At 36.2% G+C, this 26,003-nt stretch overlaps 1 protein-coding gene across 8 annotated transcripts in view; it reads right to left on the bottom strand.

The window, feature by feature from the left end:
- Positions 1-26,003, bottom strand: part of SPAG9 (sperm associated antigen 9) — a 135,222-nt gene that overhangs the window by 74,190 nt on the left and 35,029 nt on the right. For 5 of the 8 annotated variants that reach the window (XM_045773094.2, XM_045773092.2, XM_087854507.1 and 2 more), the window contains exons 3-4: positions 9,133-9,203; positions 2,452-2,546 (exon numbers count right to left, since the gene is read on the bottom strand). In XM_045773094.2, the coding sequence (XP_045629050.1) occupies positions 2,452-2,546; positions 9,133-9,203 (166 nt within the window). Of the gene's footprint in view, positions 1-1,573; positions 2,396-2,451; positions 2,547-9,132; positions 9,204-26,003 lie in introns of those variants that run through there. The other 3 variants (XM_045773098.2, XM_045773096.2, XM_087854508.1) reach the window with 2 other exon arrangements.

Genomic DNA, 26,003 nt, shown 5'->3' on the forward strand with positions numbered 1-26,003 from the left:
AAGGAACTTTTCGAATTTAATCATAAGGTATTTTATCAGTAAAATAGCTAGAGTTCTGGAAAATAGTTCTGCTAAAATGGGGTGCATATAAATGACTGCAAATTATTTACTTCTTTGGTTTACTAAATATCATGCAACCGATGAAATAAAAAATAATAATCTCACACTTGACTTTTAAACTATTCACAGGGTAAGAACCTCAGAGGAGGAAACCCGGGTACAGAGACTTTAAGCAACTTGCCAGAGGTCCTATAGCTCCCATGTGGCAGAGCATTTACAGCCAGGCGGCCCAGCTCCAAGACTCTTACCCACCACGCGGCACTGCGCGGCACCGCTGTCTCCAAGAGAACTGAAACCTAAAACAGCCCTTTAAAATTAGTCTTATCTTAAGCTTACATATTCTTGAGTTAAGGTCTTTCTAATTTCCTAAATATACATATAAGCAAATCTTTTGTGTACTAAATGTACAAAAGTAGTAAGATTTCTTCCAATTTTTATAAAATCAGGAAAGAAAATAAATGACCGAGTACCTAATTTTAGATCGCAGATGAAATTTAACTTCTGGGCCTTTAACTAATGTTAAACACGAACCGAGGGATGAATAAAAAGAACACCTTGAGGGAATTTACTAGTTTAATTCATCTTAGTTTATCTAAATCCACAAGCTGAGTATTTTAAGTAAACATTTAAATAATAAAAGCTCGATACTGTGAACCTTCCTTTAAAACCACGAACGACGCAGAAATCTGAACAAATCAGATGCCTTTAGTTTGGGGAGTTAGAAAACAAAAGACACCCAACCCTTAAATATCTAAGATGTAGAAGCCGGTTCTTACAGGGTGCGAGTACAGTGAGCAGCAGCAAAGCTCCAGAGATTAATGACTACCCCCACAAGCAGGCACGGATATTCGTCACCCAAGTCTACAAAGAAAGGGCAACATCTGACAAAACAATAGTGAATAGGCTTTGTAAAGCTTTCACAACTTTGATGTGTAAATAATGAGGGGAAAAATGCATTCCTTGCCCTAAAAGGTTTAAATCCTTTCACTTTAAAATATATTTTTTTAGAAAGAAAATATTTAAATTGTCAGTTCCCGGGAGTTATTATTAAAAATTGAAAAAATGAGCCTAAATGTCCATCAGTGAAAGGATAACTGAGCAAAATAAACACCTACAGCCTTTGTCTACCCGGCTGTAAGTCTCAGCATAAAAGATACCGGCCCCAAAACGCTCAGATGCTAAACACAGAGGTTGTATAAACTTGGACCCAGTGTTTTACTGTTGCTCTCCCTTTACTCTCTGAACACTCTGCCTAAAACAAGACCACACTGACCTTGTACTTGTGCGTAAGTACAATATGAAAATCCTTTTTTTAAGGTGGTAGTTTCCAAAGACAAAGCCGTATCCCTAGGTGATGGCCTGTAAATTACTATAAATAAGAATAGAAAATCCTAGCTTCAGGCCATTTTCCATTGTTTCAATCTGCAACAGAAATGGTTACAAAGCAGACCGGTGAAGCTAAAAATCTGAGAAAAACCAACTAAACAGGGGCTTCTAAGAGAGACTAGAGTACCTGAGTATCCTTGGTAGGTTCTGCGTCAGAGCTGGCACACCGGTAGAAATAGAAAAGTGCACAAGCAGCAAAACAGAGAGAGATACTAAGATAGCAGAATTAATGACCACCGCCCCGCCAACAAAGCCAAACACAAACAGCAGCATGCATCCAGGACTCATGGCGCTGTGCTGGCATGGTGAAACACCCGAACCAGGAGGCCTACACAGGGGCCAAAGGGGTATCTTTGTAGTGAGGATCTGTCATTCAGCTGCTGCCACAAAAACAATGCCATCAGCAGCAGCTTTCCACTCCATCCTGCAGCAGCTCCGAAGCGATGACGTCATCCTGCTCTCCCCACCTCATAACCATAGAGCTGCTGCTCCTAGCATTTATGCAGCAATCCAGAGCGACAGCCAGCCTATTAACTATTTTTCTCTCCACTAAGAGTCCTGGCTTAGCTCATTGGCTACAATGCTTGGGAGATCTACATAATTTATTCACACTCCTACATCAAACAGAAGTCTAACCCTTTCAAACACGCCTCGCAGTAACAAAAAGGACTTTATACCAATTACACAGGAGAAATGAAAAAAATTTTCAGCACCCCCACAAATCAGAAAAATTTAAACCTAGTATAATATCCATTAAGTATTACAAAACAATCAAAATACCTCCATACGTAGCTTAGATGGCGTGGCTCGCGATTTACCTTTTCAATAGTGAGGGCTGTTTCTATTTTTCTATGCTATTCTCTCCTATAGCATTCCAACCATGCTTTTTGAGAGAGAGCTTTGTGAATCAGCCTAACTACTGTTCCAGGATTAAAGAACAGGGAGAAACAGAAACAAACAGATTATTTCGATTTTTCTCAAGGCAAAATGTTTAACCAAGCTTACCTAATTCTACTATGAGCTGTGGACTCTGGTTGATCACTCCCTGAGAGCTGATGAAGTTTTGTTCTCTCTAAGTGTTCCATATAATTATGGATCATCTATTTGGAAGAAAGAAAAAAATATGCAAATTTGTAAGGCTGATATCTGAAATAAAAACATAGCGTTTTAACAAGGGAAACATTTTTGTAGAAATCTCATATTTATCAGACTACCCACAGTTCCAAGGAAAAGAATATTAAAGGATGAAAAAAATTTTAAATGGCAAAGGAATATATGCAAATGCTTACATTTAAGGATGCTGGTGTCCAAAGAAGTAGCCAACATGTTGCTTAGCATAGCAAAAACTTTTTTTTAACAACATGTGACGCTATTAAAAGATAATCTTGACATAAATAATACAAGTTAGGATCTAGGCATTGGGGAGGAGGTGATAAAAGACCACTGATAAAAATAATAAAGGGCATTTGAGAAATCCGTTCACTAAAATGGGAAACAAAAAAGAAAATAACATGAAACTTCAGAAGAAACCATACCCTGATGTGGTCATCTTTTCCATTTGACAAAGGATTCAGAGTGAACATCACCTTCAATTTAATTAAGTAATTTAATTTAATTAAATACTGAGATGTTTATTTCTTGTGCCCAAAGATTTCGTTAAAAGAACGCTAAAAGCTGGGGCGCCTGGGTGGCTCAGTCGGTTAGCGTCTGCCTTTGGCTAAGGTCGTGATCTGGGTCATGATCTCAGAGTCTTGGAATTGAGCCCCATGTCAGGCTCCCAGCTCAGCAGGAAATCTGCTTCTCCCTCTGTCCCCTCCTCGCCCCCCACCACACACACGTGCACTTCTCTCTCTCACAAATAAGTAAAATCTTTAAAAAAAAAAAAAAAAGAATGCTAAAATATGTTCTTTCATTTGATTGTTAATTTATTGGTATCATTACTTAGTGTAATCATCTAATAGCAAATAAAATGAAACATCAGAGCACTTTGATTTTATTTATTTTTATTTATTTACTTTTTAAAGATTTTAAGTATGTGGAGCTCAAACTCACAACCCGAGATCAAGAGTCCCATGCTCTACTGACTAAGCCAGCCAAGTGCCCCATCAGAGCTCTAATTTTAAATCGTGGATATAAGGAGTCATAAGATAGACAAGATGAATATGGAAGTAAAAACTTCAAGAACATCAAGTATATAAACTGCCAAGAAATTCTATAATCCTACTTAGTTTTTGGTAATTTACAGTTCCACTTTTAAGGAACCTAAATCTGGCATTACAACATGTAAAATCCAACAAATTTCAATCATAAATTCAAAAGCCCTTTGCTAGATACTAACATAAGAAAAAATAAATATTAAAGAATAAGAAAAGGTATGTTAGCAATCTAAAAGAATGTAAATTTGAAAAGTAGACAAGAAAAGGCTGATGACTTTCTTGGGACTACCCTTTGAATTCTTAAAATTTGAATGTTCCTTGAATGCTTAAAAAGGCATGGAACAGCTATGGAAGTTTCTAACCTTTAGCTGTATGAACATGGATTTCAATCTCAATATACCTTGAAATATGCACTGTAGCATATTATTCTTTCTATTGAAAGAAATAAGATTTTGAACAAATTTCTGAAATTTTCAAAAAAGCACACTTTTGTTAGGAAAATTTTACTTGGCATGTATGCAGAAAATTAAATACATAAATCTGTTTGAAAGTGTTCTTTACTTCAAGTAAACAACAAGCTGAATGGATGCATGAATTAAGACAAGTAATTCTAGGGGCGCCTGGGTGGCTCAGTCGGTTAAGCGTCTGCCTTCAGGCTCAGGTCATGATCCCAGGGTCCTGGGATCGGCCCTGTGTCTGGCTCCTGGCTCGGGGGGGGGGGGGGGGGGGGGGGGGATTGCTTCTCCCTCTCCCTCTGCCTCTGCCTGCCTCTTCCCCTGCTTGTGCTCTCTCTCTGTCAAATAAATAAATAAAATCTTAAAAAAAAAAAAAAAAAGACAAGTAATTCCATCAAATCAATCATTGTAAGAGAATTAATCAGGCTGTTTCCCAATTAGGACTATCTAAATAAGAATTACATTAGGCTAAGAAAAATTAATGTAGAATTACAAGGATATGGTACGTGAAGGCATTTTTTAAAGTTTTAAATTTACATATCCTCTGTTTTAAATTTACAGATTTTCTCTTTACCCCCATTTAAAGAACATATTTGCAGAAATAAAGTTTTTGTCTTTGTGTCAGCAAGTCAGAAATAATGAACTGTTTTCTTCTTGAGTCAAGAAGAACTTCAAGAAGAAAAAAAAAAAAAAGAAACTAAAATAAGAAAGTGATGGTTGGGCCAAATAGGTATCAACTTAAATTTTCAAAAGATTTTAGAAAACTTTTTTTTTTTTTTGGTTTTATTTATTTATTTGACAGAGAGAGACAGCCAGCGAAAGAGGGAACACAAGCAGGGGGAGTGGGAGAGGAGGAAACAGGCTCCCAGCAGAGGAGCCTGATGTGGGGCTCGATCCCAGAACGCTGGGATCATGCTCTGAGCTGAAGGCAGGTGCTTAACAACTGAGCTACCCAGGCGCCCCAGATTTTAGAAAACTTAAGTTGAATTCTTATATACTGGATTGTAATCATATGCAACTGATTAGCTCAGATGAAAGAATCTAAGTTTCCTTTAGCAATCAGATGAAGAAAATAGAAACCTCCCCTAGACTGCCTTTATAATATTCTATTTATTTAATATAGAAAAATAAAAGTTATAAATGCAAAGATAGAATTAGTTCTATCCCCCTAAGCAGTCCATTCTATGGATTGATTGTCTTCAGTGATTAGTTTTTTTTTTTTTTTAAAGATTTTATTTATTTATTTGACAGAGATTGAGACAGCCAGAGAGAGAGGGAACACAAGCAGGGGGAGTGGGAGAGGAAGAAGCAGGCTCATAGCGGAGAAGCCTGATGTGGGGCTCGATCCCATAACTCCGGAATCACGCCCTGAGCCGAAGGCAGACGCTTAACGACTGCGCCACCCAGGCGCCCCCTTCAGTGATTAGTTTTTTAAAATATCTTTTTAAATTTATAAAATGTTGAATTCTAAACCTTCAAAAGACTGATTCCTTCTTCAAATGATATATCCCAGATATAAATTCCAAAATGGTCTATATAAGGAAATTGGTTCCAACCCAATTATACTAGCACTTTATAGTAGAGAATAAAAAAAACCCGACAGCTACCATTTATTGAGCATAAGTCAGCCAGTGCATTTATAGCCAGTTTCATTTAATCCTCACAATATTAGAATTTTATAAACTCTACCTTAAGATTAAAATAACTTGCCCAATTTGACCAGTTAATGATCAACTGTGTTCTAACTGCCATTAGCTAGTTGGCTTTAGGGCCAGAACTCAAGTCCCTCTGACTCAATCATCAAATAGTTAAGCATTCTAGGACCAGTGTTGTATTTGCCCTTTTAGTCAATTCTCTAGGCAGGCAACAAGCTCATTGTTCTTTCTTCCTCACACCCACAAGAAAACCCCACACCCTAAAGCATTTCCTGACATCTGAAATAAAACATGCACTATATTCTGTAATGCATAAAAAAGGTAGAAAAAATAAATTGTACATAAAATTTTTAATTTAAAAAATGTCAATTTTAATTACGGGGCTTCACAATATAGAACTGCTTTAAAAAGAAAAAAAAAGTGAATGGGAGGGCAGGATCATTGGTGCCAGACGAAAGAAAGAAAGGTGAGACAGTAAAAGAGGGCATGCTTTAGATAATCTACTGTTGGGTCCACCAGCCCCATCCCTCCTGATCTCATCACTACAACTCTCCATTTTCTCAGGTATGTACACTAATTCACACATATTCAGGAGTTGATTCAGCAACAAACAGTTGGCAGATCCAGAAGGATCCCAAGCACACTGTCTGGAAAATCCCTACTCCCCTCCGCATAGAGAAATCACAGCAGAGGTTAACTGTCAGCTTGGTTAAAGCTGGGAAATAAGGCAATAAGTGAGGTTTTGGAGAAAAGTGCTCCTTTAATCATGTTGGCCATGAATCTCTCCATGCACAGCCCAAGAATCATGTATCTAAACCTGCAAGGCCGCTATTCTTAAGCCTGTTGCAATGCCAGAAAGCAAAGAGGCACAGAAAAATCTCGAGTGCTTTTAACTCATTATGTTCTATAACCTAAAAGTGTTATTGAAAATTCAGGCAACAGAATATGACAGACCTAGGTTCAAATCCAGTCACATACTAGCTTGGAATTTGGAACAAATCACTTCATATTCCCTTTCTAAACTTCAATCTCTAAAATGCGGATGGATGATGGAGTTTGGTCAGAGGGTGAAATAAGAATGCATTTAAACACTCCCTGATGTAAGACGAAGGTTCAAGGTTTTGGTGATTAAGAGTATGTACACATGTGGCCCAAGTGCCTCACAACTGCTTAATGTTTGTATTTCCTCTACTGCCTTATTTAAGGCCTATCTTCTTTTAAGCAAATTCAGTATTGGTACAAAATTTTGGATTTGATTAGAGAGAACAGTTATTCACATTACAAAAAGAGCCACAGCAGATGTCTCTTAAGCATCAATGTGTTTGATAAAAGTGCCATTTAAACAACTTTTTTGTGTGCATGTAAAAAAGGTTATCTCTGTCGCAAGTAATGGTGAAAAGATAAGGTTAAATCCTTCAAACTTCCTTTCCCTGAAGGTTTCCAGAATTTACCTTTAGGACATCTAGCTCTTTAGCCATGGATAGCTATTTATAATTGCTAATTGAATGGCATTTCTAGAACAGATGTAGAAGCACATGAAAATGTGGTCTAGAGCATACAGACCTATATTTCAAAGCAGCTATATGTGTGTTACATAAACCTTCCTTGAGGCAGAGCAAAATAGAAGGAACCTATCAGGGCAGAGGAAAGAAGCTCCTTGTGACTGAGGGGGAATCCTACGGAAAAAGCTGTCGTGCTACAAGTGAAATCTGCCTTAGTTACTGGACAAGCCCAACTCTGATTTGGTATTTAAGATTTTCCCAAGATCTCTTTTTCTTCCTAGTGTCATTCTCTAAAGGAATAGATATAGAAATATTATTATACCTTTTCATTTGAAATTAAGATGTCAGGCTGTTTTTTCTGTAGGAACATGTCTTCACTTTTATTAAATAAATATGAAAAAATATGAAATTTCACTTTACAGTTTTTTTAAAATGCAATTTATTGTCATTTTATACATACTTCAATTTAACAATCCTCAATTTTTATGAAGGTTAAGATCAATGAAAAAACAAAATGATTATTCATTATTCATCACTATCAATTACTTACAGCACATAAACACATTCCTCCAACCAGATTTATATTTATAGCATTGCTAAGCACTACCAGTTGTCCAGGCATGGATATGGTGTAAAAAGAACCAACAACAGGCTTTTAACAATCAATTGTTTGTTTTTTTAACGACCCTAAGATCAAGACCTGAGTTAATATCAAGAGTTGGTCGCTTAACCGACTGAGCCACCCAGGTGCCCCATCAATCATTTCTGAACAGTCTTAATATCTACCAATTGCCATCTGATTAAAATGACAGTATTTTTCTCATACTGACAAGGCTGCTGTTGAAGCTACTCCCATCTTCCCAGGGCTAAACGGTTCCAAACCTCTGTAGCCAATCTTTTCCCTCCAGCACTGAGTATCAATTCTTCACAGGTGGCTACGAAAGCTAAGATAGTAATAATCAATCCTCCTATGTCAGAAATTCCAACCCCTCCTCAAGAAAGTATTAATCATATTATTCCAAAGCAAATCCTTAAAAGCAACAACATAGGTTTCTACCACAGGCAGGATGAGAGATCAGAAACTAATGAAAGAAAAATGGAAGCCGAAGACGAGAACCATCTGTAACCTGGGAGATTTGGGTGAGAAAGGGGGAAAAAAAGAAAAAATTTTTTCATGTAACAAACAGTGCTTGAGTCTATGAAAATTCTATTTATTGAGGTTTGTGACCCCCAGACTGACCATGAAACACAAAAACAATTTTCACATTCAGAAGACTGCAACAAAGACAGCATATGAAAGGCTCACAGACAATCATAAAAAGGTTCAAAACATGCTCAAATTTTCTAATTTGCTTTGAAGAGATTATGTATTAGAGTTATTAATTTAAAAATACTGAAATTTCATGAAGAAAACCTGTTTTAGAGTCATTCTGACATAATACACAATCTGTGTTTTTATTACTTGTTATGAGCTTAATGCAAATAAGCCCTTTATAGTGGATTACAAATACAGAAACTCTTTACCAACAATTTACCAATCTATCATTTCCCAACTGGTAACAAAATAAATTAAATAAATTCTGTCATATTAGCATCATATATACTTTTTATTACATACACATTAGTTTGTACTTAACTGGCCAAAGACACAACAATTGGAACTGCCTTAGTAATTACATTATTCTGTGGCACACTAGTTCTCATCCATGAATAGTTAATTCCAGATAAAAAAATAACAGTAGAAGTCAACATTTGGCAACAAGGTAAATGCTACATGAAATTTAATGTTTTCTGGACATAATAATCCCCAAGAATTATATTAGCTGACTTTCAAAGAAAAATTAAGATATAAATATAACTTCTCAGGTTAATTCCTTTAGTGCAATATTAACATGGTAAGAACAAACCAGAAACCCACCTCAGTGTGTCTCTGATGTAATGCGTTATATTCCTTCTTCAATTCTGCTTCTCTTTCTTCAAGTCTGCTAACTGAAATAAGATACATACATTTAATCAGAACAAAATATAAGAAATCTACTTTTAAAAATTTCATCCTTAAAACCTGGAATAGGTTATCCAAAATTCTTAGCAACTTTAGGACTCAGTACTTCTCAAAATAGAGACCCCACTTCACCTTCCTTAATAATAAAACTTTCAGAGAGGGGGGATAAATTGGATTTTAAAAATCCCCTAAATTCCTTCTAATATGCATATGTTTATCAGGTCATCCCCCTTAAAAAGGTTTTTAAGGTGGTACTCAAAAACATCTTTCAAATCCCCTCATAGAAGTTTTAAGCTGGGGTTTGGGCCCAAATCACTGATTTCTAACATTGATATTCAAGCACTTTTTCACTACTGGGCAGTATATGAAAACATCATTGTTCCTAAGTACTTTTTCGGCTTCAGGGCTTAATTTCAGGGACTCCTTTTATTTAGCTCCCTCTGCTGGTGGAGTTTGTGAGTGACGCTGATTTGGGGGTAGTGCTCAGAGTACAACTATGTAATACGTTTTTTTAGGTTTTAGATCCCGAGATAACAGAATGTTAGGACAGGATTTCATAGGAAATAACACTATCAGAGAGGAATGATTCTGGGAAAAGGTGGAGTCCAACCAGGACCACAAAGAAATTAAATTACAGTACTCAAGATAGATGGTGAAGAGCATACGGGCACACACTGTGTTACTGAGAAGGGAACACGAAATATGATGGTGGTAAGGAAGAGGGGAGACTGGCCAGTCTGGAGGAGCTCCTGCTGCCTAAGGTAAGGAGCAGTGAGAAACAATCTGGTGGGAAGAAATAAAGCTGGTGCCACAGGAGCTTGTCAAGATACTCATTTAAGTTTGTTTAAAAACCTTAAATTAGCTGGAAATGTTCTGCTGGTCTAAGGGTCTGCTAGCTGCAAGCATGCAAGATTGCTTGTAAGCCACAGCCTGTGTTCCCGGCCAATGGCTGTAAGTAACTACTATGAATAGATGGCCATGTAAGTTAACTATGAACCACTAACAGTACACACACAAATGTTTCCCTATACCTAATGTTAACACACCAAACACCCAACAACGCAGAACGTGCGCTGACCAGTAAACTCATCTTTGGTTTGTGTAGCTTTACTTGCTACCTTTGTTTGAATATCTTGAAAATACGTCATTAATTAGAAAAACTGTAGCTCTGTGGCTGAAAGCAATAATATGCAAACTTGTAATGCAGATGTATTGTGATAATGCGAGAGGTATTGAAAGTGTAATAATTTTTAGGGCTGCTTCTGTGATTTTTACTTAAACACAGGAAACCCAAGCAAATTATAGATATTTAGTTACAATTTCAAAACAAATGTTTTATACTACTTCTCGTCAATTAAACTGATCCAAAAACTTAACCCTGAGACTACCGGTTGAACCTTATCTATTTGTAGTTGTTCATCTGTGTGTATCAAGGTTTTCTTGGTATTGTGCAACCAAAACAAAAAAATGGAGGTTGAGTCTAAAGTAAAATTGCAACTATCATTCATAAACCTCAATTTCAGATTTTTGCTCAACAGTCTCATTATTCTTGCCAGCTACCTTGACATCAATTCATAAAATAAATTTATATCACCACCACAACTGATAGCAGCTAAAACTTTATAATGCTTATTATATACCATGCACTGTCCTATGTGCTTTACATAAACTTATTTGAGCCTGATACTAACCTTATGATGAAAGTATTATTACTTCATTCATTTTCAAGATGAGGAAACTGAAGCAAATAGAAGTTAAGTAACTTGCCCAAAGCCACAGTTAGTAAATGGCAAAACTAGAATTCCTAATGGAAGAGTCTAGGCCCAGAACCTGTTCTTGTTTTTTAAGATTTTATTTATTTATTTGTCAGAGAGAGAAAGAGAAGAGTACAAGCGCGGGGGGGGGGGGGGCGACAGACAGAGGGAGAAGCAGGTTCCCCACTGAGCAAGGAGACAGATGTGGGGCTCAATCCCAGGACCCTGGGACAATGACCTGAAGGCAGGCGTTTAAGTGACTGAGCCACCCAGGCATCCCACCCAGAATCTATTTTTAATTACTATGCTATGCTGTCTCTCAAGAAATACTCCTTTTAATCTGTTCATATATGAGTTACTTTAAAACTTCGCTTGGGAGAAAAAATGTATAGATGGTACTCCTTTTTGCTTCAAACAAAAAACCCTCCATTTTTATGGAAAGAACCTAGTCACAGATATGACTCATAGGTATCAAATTGCCAAGAAAAATACATACCCAACTTTATTAATCAGTAGGGAAATACATATTAAAACCAAAATGCAACAATCGTTGCATACCCATCAGAATAACTATAATGAGAAACACAATATACCAAGTTGTGGAAGAATATGGAGCAACGTGCCCTCTCATATGCTACTGGTGGGAGTAAAAACTGGTACACCCACTTGGAAAACTGTTGGGCAAGATTTAATAAAGTTGCATATTTACCAACCCTATGACAAAACAAGTTCATTGCTAGGAAATACACATAATGATAGTGTATTAGAGCTTATATTAAGAATAGCACCTGGCACACATGTGTTTTTCAAACACAACAAAGGTATTGTTAAAGGAATGCAGTGTATATGTGCTGACTGACATAGGATGGTGCCCAAAACTGAATGGAAGGATACTGAACATAGGTCATAAAGGTGAAGTCCTAATCCAATAGGACTGGTGTCCTTATAAGAGCTCTTTCTTCCCACATATGCACAGAGAGAAGACCATATAAAGACACAGAGAAGGCAGCTATCTGCAAGCCAAGGAGAGACACCTTTGAAGAAACCAAATCTGCCAGCACCTTGATCTTGGACTTCCAGCCTTCAGAACAGTGAGAAAATAAATTTCTATGGTATTTTGTCATGGCAACCCTGGCAGAGTAATACAGGAAACTAAGGATTATTATTTATCATCTTGGAAAAAAGCTTAAAGCTTTTGTACAAGATGTTTATCAAGTGACTTGGACAGAGTTGGGCTTGTAGCTTATGGAAACAGGACCTCATTGATTTTATGGCAATTTGCTTATCAATGTTGGTTTGTATGGCTTTGCTGCTAGGTACTACTTAGCAAGACTGTGGGAAAGGAGATATAAGACCCTAATATACCACAATTACCAAAGATTTCCTCTACTTACCTAAATGAACATAACCTTTGTTCAAACTGGCTTAGCTTCATCTATAAAAATTCCTTAAAAGTTCTATTAATTACTTTGCTCCCCTTAAGCATTCTGGATTATTCTTATCTATAATTCCTTAAGCCTCCACCCACAGCTTTCTAAACCCATTAGAGTTTCTGCTTAATTTATTTCCATTTGACATATTTTTTTTCCTCAAAAATGACATTTGAAGGGGCGCCTGGGTGGCTCAGTCATTAAGCGTCTGCCTTCAGCTCAGGGCATGATCCTGAGTCCTGGGATCGAGCCCCACATCGGGCTCCTCCGCTGGGAGCCTGTTTCTTCCTCTCCCACTCCCCCTGCTTGTGTTCCCTCTCTCGCTGGTTGTCTTTCTGTCAAATAAAATCTTAAAAAAAAAATGACATTTGAAAACCCATTTTCTAACTATCTCTTTCAAGATATATTTACTAATCTCAGAGAAATGATCTATATTTCTATTTTTCTTAGCATACATCCCACAAAAAGGTCATTTAGCACATACAAACTACATATGGTTACATATGACTTGCCCTTTACCCTGTTTATTTTTATTAATCAACTTTATTTTTTTATTGCAGTTTTAGGTTCACAGCAAAACTGAACAGAAAGTACATTGCGCTCATATACCCTTCCCCACACACACCTACAACCTCCTCCAATAGCTACATCCTGCAGAAGAGTGGTACATTTGTTACAATCAAAGAACCTACACTGACATCAGTATCACCCAAAGCCTACAGTGTACATTAGGATTCACTCCTGGTGCTGAATATTCTACAGATTTGGACAAATATATAATGACACGTATCCACCATTATAGTTTTCATACGGAATAGTTTTACTGCCTTAAAAATCCTGTGCTCCACTTATTCATTCCTCTCCCTTAACCTTGGCAACCACTGATCTTTTTACTGTCTCCATAGTTTTGCCTTTTCCAGAATCCCCATAGAGCTGGAATCACGTGGTATGTAGCCTTTACACTTTGGCTTCTTTCGCTTTGTAATATGCATTTGGGGTTCCTCTGTGTCTTTTCATGGCTTGATAGCTCATTTATTTTTAGCACCAAATAATATTACATTGTAGAGATGTGCCACAGTTTATTCCTATCTATTATTTTCCTAGGAGCAACGATCTTAAAATTATAAGCCTAAATGTTTACCATCTCTTCTAAACACAAAAGTTAATTTTCTTAATCCACAAAAAGTGGTACTGTACGATATTTCCAGTGAGTATTGCTGCATATTACAGACTTGTATTCTGACAGATGATTTCCACCTTTCCACTGTTTTCTTTTTTTTTTTTAATTGAGAAAGTGAGAGCATGAGTGGAGGGGCAGGGAGAAGGAGGAGGGAGAAGCAGACTCCCCGCTGAGCAGGGAGCCCAACACCTGCTGGATCTCAGGATCCTGGGATCATGACCTTAGCCGAAGGTAGCTGCTTAACCAACTGAGCCACTTGGGAGCCCCTTTCCACTATGTTCAATGCAAAATAAATGACAAGTATGCTTAACCCTGTCTTTGCTTTTTATATAAATATGTATTTTACCTGTTACACTATTTAACACTACCAGTTTTATTTTTTCAGCAAAAGATCCAGACTACAAGCAGAACACATTCATCTCAAAATATAAATTGACAGCACTGATAGACTGCAATTTATTGCACCCTCTATTTTTTATTAGTCTGGTGCATCATTATTGTATTCTGATTTTATTTCTGATCTATAACCATGCTTTCTAAGACCCCAATAAAACCTTCAACCCCTTAAAAATAAATGACAGTCTTTAAGTTTTCACAAATACACCAACAGCCCTAACAATACTGGAAAATGGTCTGAGGTGGTATCATTCACAAAAAGACAAAACTGAAATCCACTCTTCTTCCACCTATTTAAGACCAAAATCTCTAGTTAGACCATTTCCCATTCTATATGCCTCCAATACAAATATTCCCTTTCGGTTTTTTTTTTTTTTTTAAGTATTTATTTAAGTAATCTTTACACCCAATGTGGGGCTCAAACTAACAATCCCACAATCAAGAGTCACATGCACTTCCATCTGAGACAGCCAAGGTGCCCCAAATATTCCCTTTAGTGCCACATGTTTTAAATCAAATTATAAAGGCTGGCAATTCAGAAAGAAATACCATACAGAAAAGAAAACTGAAAATCTGAAAACTAATAAACAATCAGTAATATAACTTTGTGTAAGGTACTTGCCAGGACAATATGCTATTTTATAAAAGTGAGACATAACAGTTTTTTCCCACATTCATTTTCATTATTTTACACCACTAAAGAAGAGAATTCTTAAAATTACTTTATAGTATGATAAAATTCACTAACCTGAGAATGTATCTCATGAGTGTACAAAATAAAATTTGGGACAAGAAATATTTTCTACCTTTACTAAAGCGCTCTATGATCAAGTCCAGAAGTCTTTCTAGAATAATACAATGCATTTACACATAAAATCCGGGTGGCAAAAAAATTTTCTCCAAAATTTATAATGGATTCAACTCCTCATGCCCATTGCTAAGTTTCCAGGGGCAAGATAAGATTTACAGCATATAAACACATGTATCTTGTTAGCAAAACCTAACCAATAAATTAGAAATTGACTTCCTTCTAAAAAGGAAGTTTTAACACCTTTATACTAATCACCTTCTTAAAATATTTTCTATTGCTTTGTTCATATGATCTTAGGGACTATTTTCAATAATCAACACTGGGTGTTCTCTCATAATTTATCAGTCATAGATACTAAAACATTCTATTCACCTCGAATTTTGTTTTGTTTTTTAAAATATTTAAGTTATCTCTACACACAACATGAGGCTCGAACTCAGGACCCTGAGATCAAGAGCTGCATGCTCTTCCGAATGAGGCAGCCAGGCACTCCTATCCACCTTGAATTTTATTTTTTTTTTATTTTTATTTTATTTTTTTTAAAGATTTTATTTATTTATTTGACAGAGAGACAGCCAGCGAGAGAGGGAACACAAGCAGGGGGAGTGGGAGAGGGAGTAGCAGGCTCCCAGCAGAGGAGCCTGATGTGGGGCTCGATCCCAGAATGCCGGGATCACGCCCTGAGCTGAAGGCAGACGCTTAATGACTGCGCTACCCAGGCGCCCCTCCACCTTTAATTTTAAAGTAAATGCAGACAAATTAGCTCATGGTTAAAATGTCTACATAAATTAGATTTAAACCTGTGGAAATGATAATCAGTTCCTCTAGCCTAAGTATTCTCCATTTTCATCTTCCTCTACACCCCAGTGTAAGAATAAATTAGAGCCTACTGACCTCAGTCTATTTACTTGAAGCCCTTAAATGATTTATTACTGCATCCCATCAAAATTAAACAGAAAACTTGTTATTTTGTATTGTCATATCCAGATGTATCATTGATAACTAACTATATAAATCAAAATAAGAACACTAAAATATATTACCTATTACTAGTAGACAACCACAGCATTACAAAGATGGTTCAAACACTAAGTTACTACTTTACCACTTATGAACTGGGAATTAAAAAAGCCAGGACACCCATGATATCCAAGGGATATCATCCCAAAGGGGTTGTTCATTATACTCAACTCTGCAAAACTACATGGGCTTTCAAATAGTTATAAATAAGTTAAAGTTCGGTTTTTTTCTCTGGTTCTCAGACCAGCAATATATAGGCAATAAAAGGCGGAGGGACGGAGGGGTACACAAAATGCCATACAATGTCCATACAATGGAATATTACTCAGCCCTACAAAGGAATGAAGTACTGCTGATACATACTACAACAGGAAAGAACTTATGCTAAGTGAAAGAAGCCAGTCACAGAAGATCACATATTGTATGATTCCATTTATATGAAATGTCCAGGATAGACAAATCCGGAGAAACAGAAAATAGATTAGTGATTGCCAGGGACTAGGGGGAGGCAGGGAATGGGGAGTGACCGTTAACAGGTATGGGTTTCTATTTGGAGTGGTGAGAGTGATCTGGAATTAAGACTGTTGTGATGGTTGTACAACCTTGTGAATATACTAAAAAACCACTGATCTGTATACTCTAAAATGGTGGATTTTACAGTATATGAATTATATTTATTTTTTTATTTTAAGTAGGCTCTTGAACTCACGACCCTAAGATTAGGAGTCACAAGCTCTACCAGCTGAGCCAGCCAGATGCAATGTAAGTTATATATATTTTTAAAAGATGTCATTCAAAACCTATCCCTAATATAAGCATCAGAAAATTACACCTTAATTTAATAGTAACCTATCTTTTAAAGGAAGAGACATCAAATGGTAAGAGAACAAAAGAAAATCTCAATACTTAGTAAATGTTTGTTGAATAAATGAATATGCAGTGAAGAGTTTTAAAGTGATAATAGCCAGAGTAACCTTGAAGTTATTTAAAAATGAGATTATATAAGAGCACAAATTAGAAATGCTATCTTTTCATTCGAATTTGCCGTTTTTTCTTCCTCAGATAGTTCACAAGTCGGAACAACAGGCAGACGATCGCTAAGCTTTAGGTACATTCACTCCCTTGCCTCAACACTTGAGCAAAATCATGTAACATCTACTAAAGCTCTTAAGCTAAAGCAAAGACTAGCCAGATATTAACCAAGCAATTTCCTTTTTCTTAGACACATTGCTAGATGGCATACCGCAGCCTCTATAGTTCGTTTCTGATTGAGTTATGGCCACTGAAGTAGAGACAAAAGCTGTGTGTACCACTCCTAAGGCCTGGCCCAATAAAAACCTTCCACACACAACTGTCCACTCCCTTTCTCCTCCCCTCTACCTTAGCGTAGGTGAGTATGATGAACCTGGAGCCAGAAGTTGTAAAAAGCCTGCATCTCCAAAGGAGCTACCCACCTACTGGAAACATCCATTTTAATTTTTACATGAGCAAGAAATAACATATCACATTTGAGTCATTATATATGTATTTTGTGGCACGGTTGCTACCGCAACTAGAGTTACTTTAACTCATATATTAGCTTATAAACGCGCATTGAATCCTCTTAAAAGGCATTCTAAATCATCGAAGGCATGTTACCCCATGGTGATTTTAAACAGTTTATGAATTTGTTATTCTGGACGATTTTCTGAATGTTTTTCTGGCAATGATTTTCTTCAATATAAAACCTCCAGCAAGTACCTTGATAGAAACTATCTATAATTGTATTTCATGTTTCCTTTACCTCTACTGTGATTCAAAATATTAGTATTATCTTTTTAGGTGTGTAAGTTAACCACCAAAATCATGTAACAAATTCAGAACCTCTCACTTTTCTGAAAATACTTACAATACTCAGCACAACACAGATGTGGACTCCCGCTTTCTCAAGGCCTAAGTCACATGAGATAAAATAGTGTTTAACAGAGAAGTACTTTTAAATGCTGGGAAGAGCCATCTCTTCCAAGTCATGTATGCCACTAAGTAATCGGTAAAGGGAAAAGAAAAGGGAAGTTGAAGGGACAGGGAAAAGCAGGAAAGAAAGGTCCAACTGGACAAGGACAGCAGACATCCGCAAAAGCCTCAAGTACCAAAAAGTTAACCTATGCCTATTATTGTTGCACTATATGTAGAGTGTATTAAAAGATCATTTCTTGTTTAAGAGTTCCGATGTGAAACCAAATGTAAAAATGATCTGAGGAAAAATCCTAAAACTTTATCATTTTATTCATCAAACTTGCCACAACCTGAGATTAACTGGAAATAAACAAGATTCTGCTCATCCTTCCCTATACCAAAACAACAAATAAATGAATCTGCCATTCTTAAAAAAAAAAAACTGCTAATATTCTGAAGAAAAAAAAAATCAAACAGATGAGGGCATCTAAAAAGAAAAGGGGGGGAGAGGGCAAGAGAAAAGAAGAATCAAAAGACTAATCCAAAATTTCCCCCTTTTAATAGCTAATAGAGATTGTTCAGCCTCATATTAAATGCTCTTTCTGTCCATCTTTCCAAAGAGCAAGACGACATGATTAAGGCAGGAAGAGCCACCTGCTCGGCCTGCTCAAAATCAGAGCTTACCTCCTTAGATTGATGGCCTGTGCCAAGTTTGGAACACCTTCCATCTCTGTTGTCTTCTGCCCCATCAGACTGCTGATAGGCCTATGGGGGGAAGAAAGAGAAACACACCTGCTAGAATGCCGTGTCCAACTCATTATTTGCCTTCTCAAAAGGAATCATCAGTTCTTACTATTCATGGAAGGCAGATAATCCAATAGTTATTTGGCCTCAGAAGATTGGCATTGGTCTTTCGGAAGCCTCTCCTTGAACAATTGAGTATCCAAAGTCTCAACAGGTAAGCAAGAATCAAATGCTGACTTAACAGCAAACAAATCTCAGACAACCACATCGAAACAGTAATAAAAGCCTCTCCGCTGCCAACTAAGTCATGCACCATGTCTCTAAAGTTCAAAAGATTTTCAGACAGATAGATGTTATTAATCAACAACACAATGTGAAATGCTAAATAAAGCATTCTCATGAATTGATGATCATATCCTGAAAACAGAGTAAGAATAACTTCAAAGAATCTCTGTGGTAGAGATCTGACCTAGTCTCTTGTCTTGAAGATGTTACCTAAGCCGTCCACATCAGAAAGTTGACTACTCTCCTACCTGAAGTCTCTATGTGGGGAGAGTCCATGCTTTCCCCAGTACACAGTCCTATGTATCACCTTCATGGTCAAGAAATACTTCCCCATAATCAACCAAAAGCAACAGATAACATTTTCTCTAATTTAATCTGCCAAAATTACAGAAAAACAACTTGATATCTTCTTTACCTATCCCTTTATATGCTGAAGTAATCAAATCATTCATTTTTATTCTGTTCTCTAAGCTAAACCACCATATCCCTTCACTCTTACTAATAAAATTAATTTTCTATGAAACTTTAGTTCTAGATAATTAATTATAAACTACAACCTTAAGGTTCTCAATAGACAACACTAGACTACAGAAATGAGAGAGTCCAAATACAGATAATGAGACATGAAACACATCTGAAGACCACATATAGTACCTAATGAAGCAGAAGTAATAAAATGTTAGTGTTTGCATAAATTATCTTGTGCTTAATTTTCAGCCTTCCCTCTAAAAATAAGCTCAAAAAAAAAAAAAAAAGAAACCCTTGTATAAAGTTTATTAAATATACATGATGTTCTTAATATGGCAAAGAATTCAAGTTAAATGGACTAAAAAAGTAACCATTTTTTAAAATAACTTTCTATATAATGAATTTCATTTTGTAATTTTTTTTTTAAAGTAAACTCTATGCTCAATGTGGGGCTTGAACTCACAACCTTGAGATGAAGGGTTGCACATTCTACCAACTAAGTCAGCAAGGTGCCCCTCATTCTGTCCTTTTTTCTAAGTCAGGAGATATATGAAACTCCTAAAGTTGCCTTATTAAAAATATGCTTTCAACAAAAATACAGATCATCAGTTTTCTACTTTAATCACTCTAAAAATAATGTAGAAGGGTCTATTGACAAGAAAACATTAAAATGGAAAAAGTGGCCTACTGCAATATTATTCAATTTTTCAGAATATTAATATTTATTGCCAATCACAAAGCACAGTAAAGGGCTGATAAAGCATTTTATCGACCTGAAGGTATTTTTTTTAACTGACTGGAAAAACAGTGTCAGAAAATATTTAGGCCCAACTATTAACTTTGGCATGAGTCTATCTATACCTGGTACCTTAAAAATGGTTTATTTTTCCTCTTTGTTGCGAACATTTCAATTGATCAATCACATCACTAACAGACAGACCTTGCTTATAAATAATCCCCAAAATGGAGGTCTGCTCTAATCCCTTTATTTCTTTAAAATAAAATTTTTAAAAATGTTAACGATTATACTACCTCCCTGTGCTTTCCATCTAGCAATATGCTCATTCTTATGACCAAGAAATCAGAAGTGTTTTCCTTCCAATAATAATACATGTTTCAAGGTAAAGACTTCAAGTTATTTTATTAGACTAAGATCTTCATAGCAAATTTAAAAAGCAAATGAATGTTATATGGGGGATGGAAAGAGCAAAAGGTCAGAATAAATCTCTACTACAATGTCATCAGCTGTCAAAATCATTTTTCCATTTAATTTAAAAAAGGAATTTTCATTCAAAGGAAGGAAGACCAGATTCAGAAGAGCCCTTAAGTAGCTTAAAATCATTGCCATCATCTCCACAATTCAAGGGAAAAGTTACCTGTTATAAATTCAAAGAGCTTGAGGGAAATAGTTTTCCTAAGAATCAAATAATAAATGTTTCTATATCAGCTCCATGTGCTAATATTTTGCAAATAATGATTCAAATTCATAAGTTATGACAAAATGAAATATGCTACTAAACCATACTTCTCTAATTCTGTTCACATTAAAAATGACCAAACACTATTATAAACCAAGAACCACTAAAATATTCATCTTCCTTGCCCTACTTCCTTAAATACATTCTAAGAAAATTATCAAAATATAGAGAAATCTATAGGTTTGAAAAAATATTCACTGCAATATGATTCACTACACTGGAAAAAATGTCCAACTAACCAACAGAAGTTTGTTTTTTTTAATTTACCTATATTTATTCTTACGTAATTCATTCCTTCATTCTATAAAGGATTTGGGATGATAGCTTATCAGAATGTAACAATTCATTATATATGTATAAAATACAGATCAAGAAGACAACAATTTAAATATGCCAACCGGTAAGGTCCAAACCAGTCCGTAAGCTTGCACTTCTAAATTCGTTCTGAGTTTCAAGTAGCCAAGGTAAAAAAACAAACTGGCCATTAAATAATTCTCATTAGAATAAAGGAGAAAACGCACCCCGGAGAAAATGCACCCCAGAGAAAATAAGAACTGATAATAGCTGGCATAGCTTCTAGATGGTATGTATAGGCAGACATTAAAAAAAAAAAAAGATTATAAAAGAGAAATAGTGTTAAAGAAAATATACAAAATTATATGTACACTCTAACTGCAGTGATATAAAAACATAGTATATATGGAAAAAGACTAGAAGGTCATACACAACCTTCTCCCCCACAATACTGATTTGTTTGGCTGCAATGACCATACTATATTCTTTTGTACTACAAACATATTCTTCTGTACCAAGCTAAATGCTAGGCATAGAGTAGTATAATATTTTTAACTGTATTAAAATGTCTTTATTTATTTGACTCATTTAAGATAGTATTTGGCTTACAAGATAGAAATACTCAATATACAAAAGAACTAATGAATATAAAGTATTTTGTGACAAAGACCCATTACTGCCACATCATGAATAGCAAGGTTGATTACAGACTCCTTCCATAGTTGTCAAGAACCAACAGGACTTTCTCAATTCACAATTTTGTTTTTCCACTCCATGTATGTTTCTGATTCTGCCTTAAGGCTCACAAGATATTAACAACAAAGAAGAGCTATTGTTACTCCTAGATAAGAGATCACATAATACGGCATTTTTAAAAATCCTTTATTCATGTTGGAAAAAAAAAAATCCTACATAGTTCAAATTTTGAAAAGAGAGCAACTAGAAACCTCCGAAATCAAACATGACCACAAACCTGTTAACAAAATTTTTATGGACTCAACTTCTCAATATTGTGAAATCATATCACAACGTGATGTTTCCAAACTATCAAAAGCTATAAACTATGTCCTTAATTCAGTTCCTACTTCTTGACGTTTTCTTGCTTCTCAAATAGCAAGTTAACTACAACCAAAATTTCCCTTTTTAACATAGGAAGTCGTCTTCAAAGCAGAACTTAGACTTTTACTGTGGCTACTTTTTAAAGAGGATATGTGCCCTAAAACATACCAATTAGAATTGACAGACAGTCTTTAAAATTAAAGACTCTAACATATGAATATAAACACGGAAACTGGACAAGATACTGTTATCACACTGCACTCAAAAAATGGCACTAAACAGAAAAAATTGCACCCATCCCTCCTATGTTATAAATATCATTATCGGTAATTTTCATGGCCTAAAAGAAGTGTTTATTTAAAAACAGATGTCAGGAACACCAAAAAGCATTCGAAACATTTTAAAAGTTTAAGACAATGAAAATAAAAATAGATGTCACATTACAGTAACTTTAACAAAAAATCACAATATATTCTTTTTTAAAAACCTATTAGAATTTAAATTAAATAGTCCAGATATTCTGTTGCTTATCATATAAAAAAGAATCCACATACTCTGACATAACCTATTTACATTTCTTTTCATCTTTTAAAAAACATATTCCCAGTCCTGGTTTTCCAAAAGGATAAGGCATTGGTGATACCTCCTACCTCCACCTTTTTTAAAAATAGGGAGCTTTGACTCATATTAAGAGATTTGAGGGAGGGAAAACTAAGAAGGTAAAATGAAAAAATAGTCAAACATTTCTCCCCCGCACACATTTTTTTCACATGTTTAAATGTGGTAAAATAAAGACTTGGAAGAAAATTTTAAGATAGTTAGATTTCATATTATACCTAGTTAAGGGTTAAAGAAAAACAGAAGGAAGAGAGTGGAAAGCAATTAGATGGAAGATTGAAAAAGACTAAGGCATCAAAGGAAAAGGGAGTAAGTTCCAGAGCATTAATGAAAGAAGACTTGCTACGGCCTCAGCTCTTCGACCAAGCGACTCAGCGTTAGAGTTTTGTGCGTCTGAATGGTCAATTTTGAATAACCACAGTTTTAAGTTTTTTAACTGTTATTTAGACACCAAGATTTATTTCAAAATAGGATGGCAAACTCCCAGGGAGAGAAATTCTTGGTGGGATATTATATTAAAAACAAAAATAAAGTTTTCAGATTAAATTTAGCTCAAAGACCATACCTACTTGAAGAATTTCCTCATCTCTTGCCTAGAGAATTAGAAATCATTTTTAAATGGTATTTTATTTTTTTAAAATTACTTTAAATTAAGATGGAAAACACTAGTAATCAGTACTTTTGAGAGAGAAATGAGAGGACAGATACCACAAAGAGTAACAATTCCAAAAAGCTGGATATATGACTCACTAGTCTGGGTAGCAAATCTTAATTAAAAGCCTACTTTATTTTGTTTACGTTTACCAGAAAGGAACAGGAAGCAGGTTTTTTAAATTTTAGTAATAAAAGGGATAAAGTGTATGTGAAAAAATAAAAATAGCAATTCATTCCATTTAGTGACTTTTGTGGAAAAAGTAGCAGTATCTCCTTTGAAGATTTTATTTGTTTATTTATTTATTTAAGAGAGAGGCAGCATGAGCAGGGGGAGGGGCAGAAGGAGATAGAGAATCTCAAGCAGACTCCTCACTGAGTGTGGAGCCCAATTCAGGGCTCGATCTCACACCCCTGAAATCATGACCTGAGCCAAAATCAAGAGTTGGACGCTTCTGGGTGCCTGGGTGGCTTAGTCAGTTAAGCGTCTGCCTTTGGCTCAGGTCATGATCCTGGAGTCCCGGGACTGAACCCCGCATTGGGCTCCCCGCTTAGGAGGGAGTCTGCTTCTCCCGCTGCCCCTCCCCCCACTCGTGTTCTCAATCTCTCTCTCAAATAAATAAAATCTTAAAAAAAAAAAAAAAAAGTCAGACACTTAACCAACTGAGCCACCCAAGGTGCCCCAACAGTATCTCCTTTGAATGTGAGAAAGATGGTTTCAGGTAAATTTGTCCTATAATATCTCCCTTATCACTGAAACAGATTACTTCGTGTATAAAAGGATTCTAGCCAAGAAGTTCCCTTCTAAGTTAAAAGAAAATGTCCTTATCCAAAACTTGGTACTCTTCAGGAATCAAAAGGAAAATACAACAAAGTAAAACAATGAGGTTGGTTCTGCGAACTGTGCCTTTAGTGTCTGGTTCTAAAATACTATACAATCTCTGATATGAAAACACAATCTAGTTAGAATTAAAATATTATCTCCAACAGCTATTTTTCTTCTTTGAATAGAGAATGCTCAACTCTTGAAATGTACCAAAAGCTAGCAAATGCCACAAGACTGTTTCTCTAGGTGAGTGGTACTCACAGCACTGTGACTCCAGTAGTGTATGTTAGTGTTTGCACTGTGCAGTCCATCATCCAGCTCTCTAAGATCTTAAATTTCTATAGCAGAATCACAGAAATCATTCGATATATTCAATGTGAACAAAGGAAGGCTAGAGCACTCTAAGTATCTACAAACTTAAAAGTACAAAGACAGGATATGTGGCTCATTCTGTTTCACTGTAGTTGGCTTCTGTTACCAAACATCCACTGGCTCCCTTCCATGACATCTGCTTAATAGCTATGTGAACTTTCCTTGAATTCTATAATGCTTGAACTCCAGATTCCCAGTGATTCGAGCGTTAGCTCTATTAGGCCATTCCGAGTACCCGAGGGAGAAGTCAGTTATCATACACTCAGCCCGGTAGTGAGTGAAGGTTATCAACCATGAATTCCTATCTTTAACAGCAGGTGTCACTATGTAGCCTTAATGGTTGATGCAGGACGCTTGCTGGTCACCTCCTGCTCCCAAGGATTCTGAAAGTTTACAGACAGTGCTGTGGGGGAAAACTGAAGAGCTCTCTGCCTGCCCAAATCAAACACGAAAACAGGCTATGAAGTTTCTCCCCATTTATTTTCTAATTTTGACTTAATTAGGTCCAATTCATTAGCCAAAAAGAGAAATCATCCTTGGAGTTTGAAACAACAGTTATTTTTAAATTAAGAATAAGATGAAATTTTATTAAAAATGAAATAATTCTGAAAAATGATATTCTGTTACCCTACACTCCTGCAGTTTTCCACTAGAAAAGAATGAAAAAGAGAATTCAGTAATTTTTTTTTTTTTAAGTAAACTCTGTGCCCAACATAGGGCTTGAACTTACAAACCCGAGATCGAGTCACATACTCTATCAACTGAGCCAGCCAGGTGTCCCAGGAATTCAGTAATTTTTTTTTTTTAAAGATTTTATTTATTTATTGACAGAGAGAGAGACAGCCAGTGAGGGAGGGAACACAAGCAGGGAGAGTGGGAGAGGAAGAAGCAGGCTCCCAGCGGAGGAGCCCAACATGGGGTTCGATTCCAGGACTCAGGATCATGCCCTGAGCCGAAGGCAGACGCTCAACGACTGAGCCACCCAGGCGCCTCTTGGTAATTTTTTTTATACGTATTTCAGAGCTAGAGTTTTTGTCACATTTGTAAATTTCAAAGCAATACAGAAAGCAAAGGAACTGTGTGTAGTGGATCAAAATCAGAAGAAACGATCCACATGTATACACCCCAGAATCCTGCATAATGGATACAGTATAATGTTAACCACAAAAGCTGAGAGCTAAACTGACGAAGAGTCTTTTTCTTTTTTTTTTTTTTTTTAAGATTTTTTATTTATTTATTTGTCTGTGAGAGAGGGAGAGAGAGGGGGACGGGGTGGGGGGGAGTGCACAAGCAGGGGGAGGGAAAAGCAGGCTCCCCGTCAAACAAGGAGCCTAACTCGGGACTTGATCCCAGGACCCCGGGACCATGACCCAAGCCAAAGGCAGATGCCTAACTGACTGAGTCACCCAGGCATCCCTGAAGAAAAGAGTCTTAAAGGTATCTTGGATTTAGTTATTTCTGCAGAC

Source organism: Ursus americanus, chromosome 23 (assembly GCF_024610735.1).
Source record: "Ursus americanus isolate L20-20 chromosome 23, mUrsAme1.1.p, whole genome shotgun sequence".
In the NCBI taxonomy this organism is placed as follows: domain Eukaryota; kingdom Metazoa; phylum Chordata; class Mammalia; order Carnivora; family Ursidae; genus Ursus; species Ursus americanus.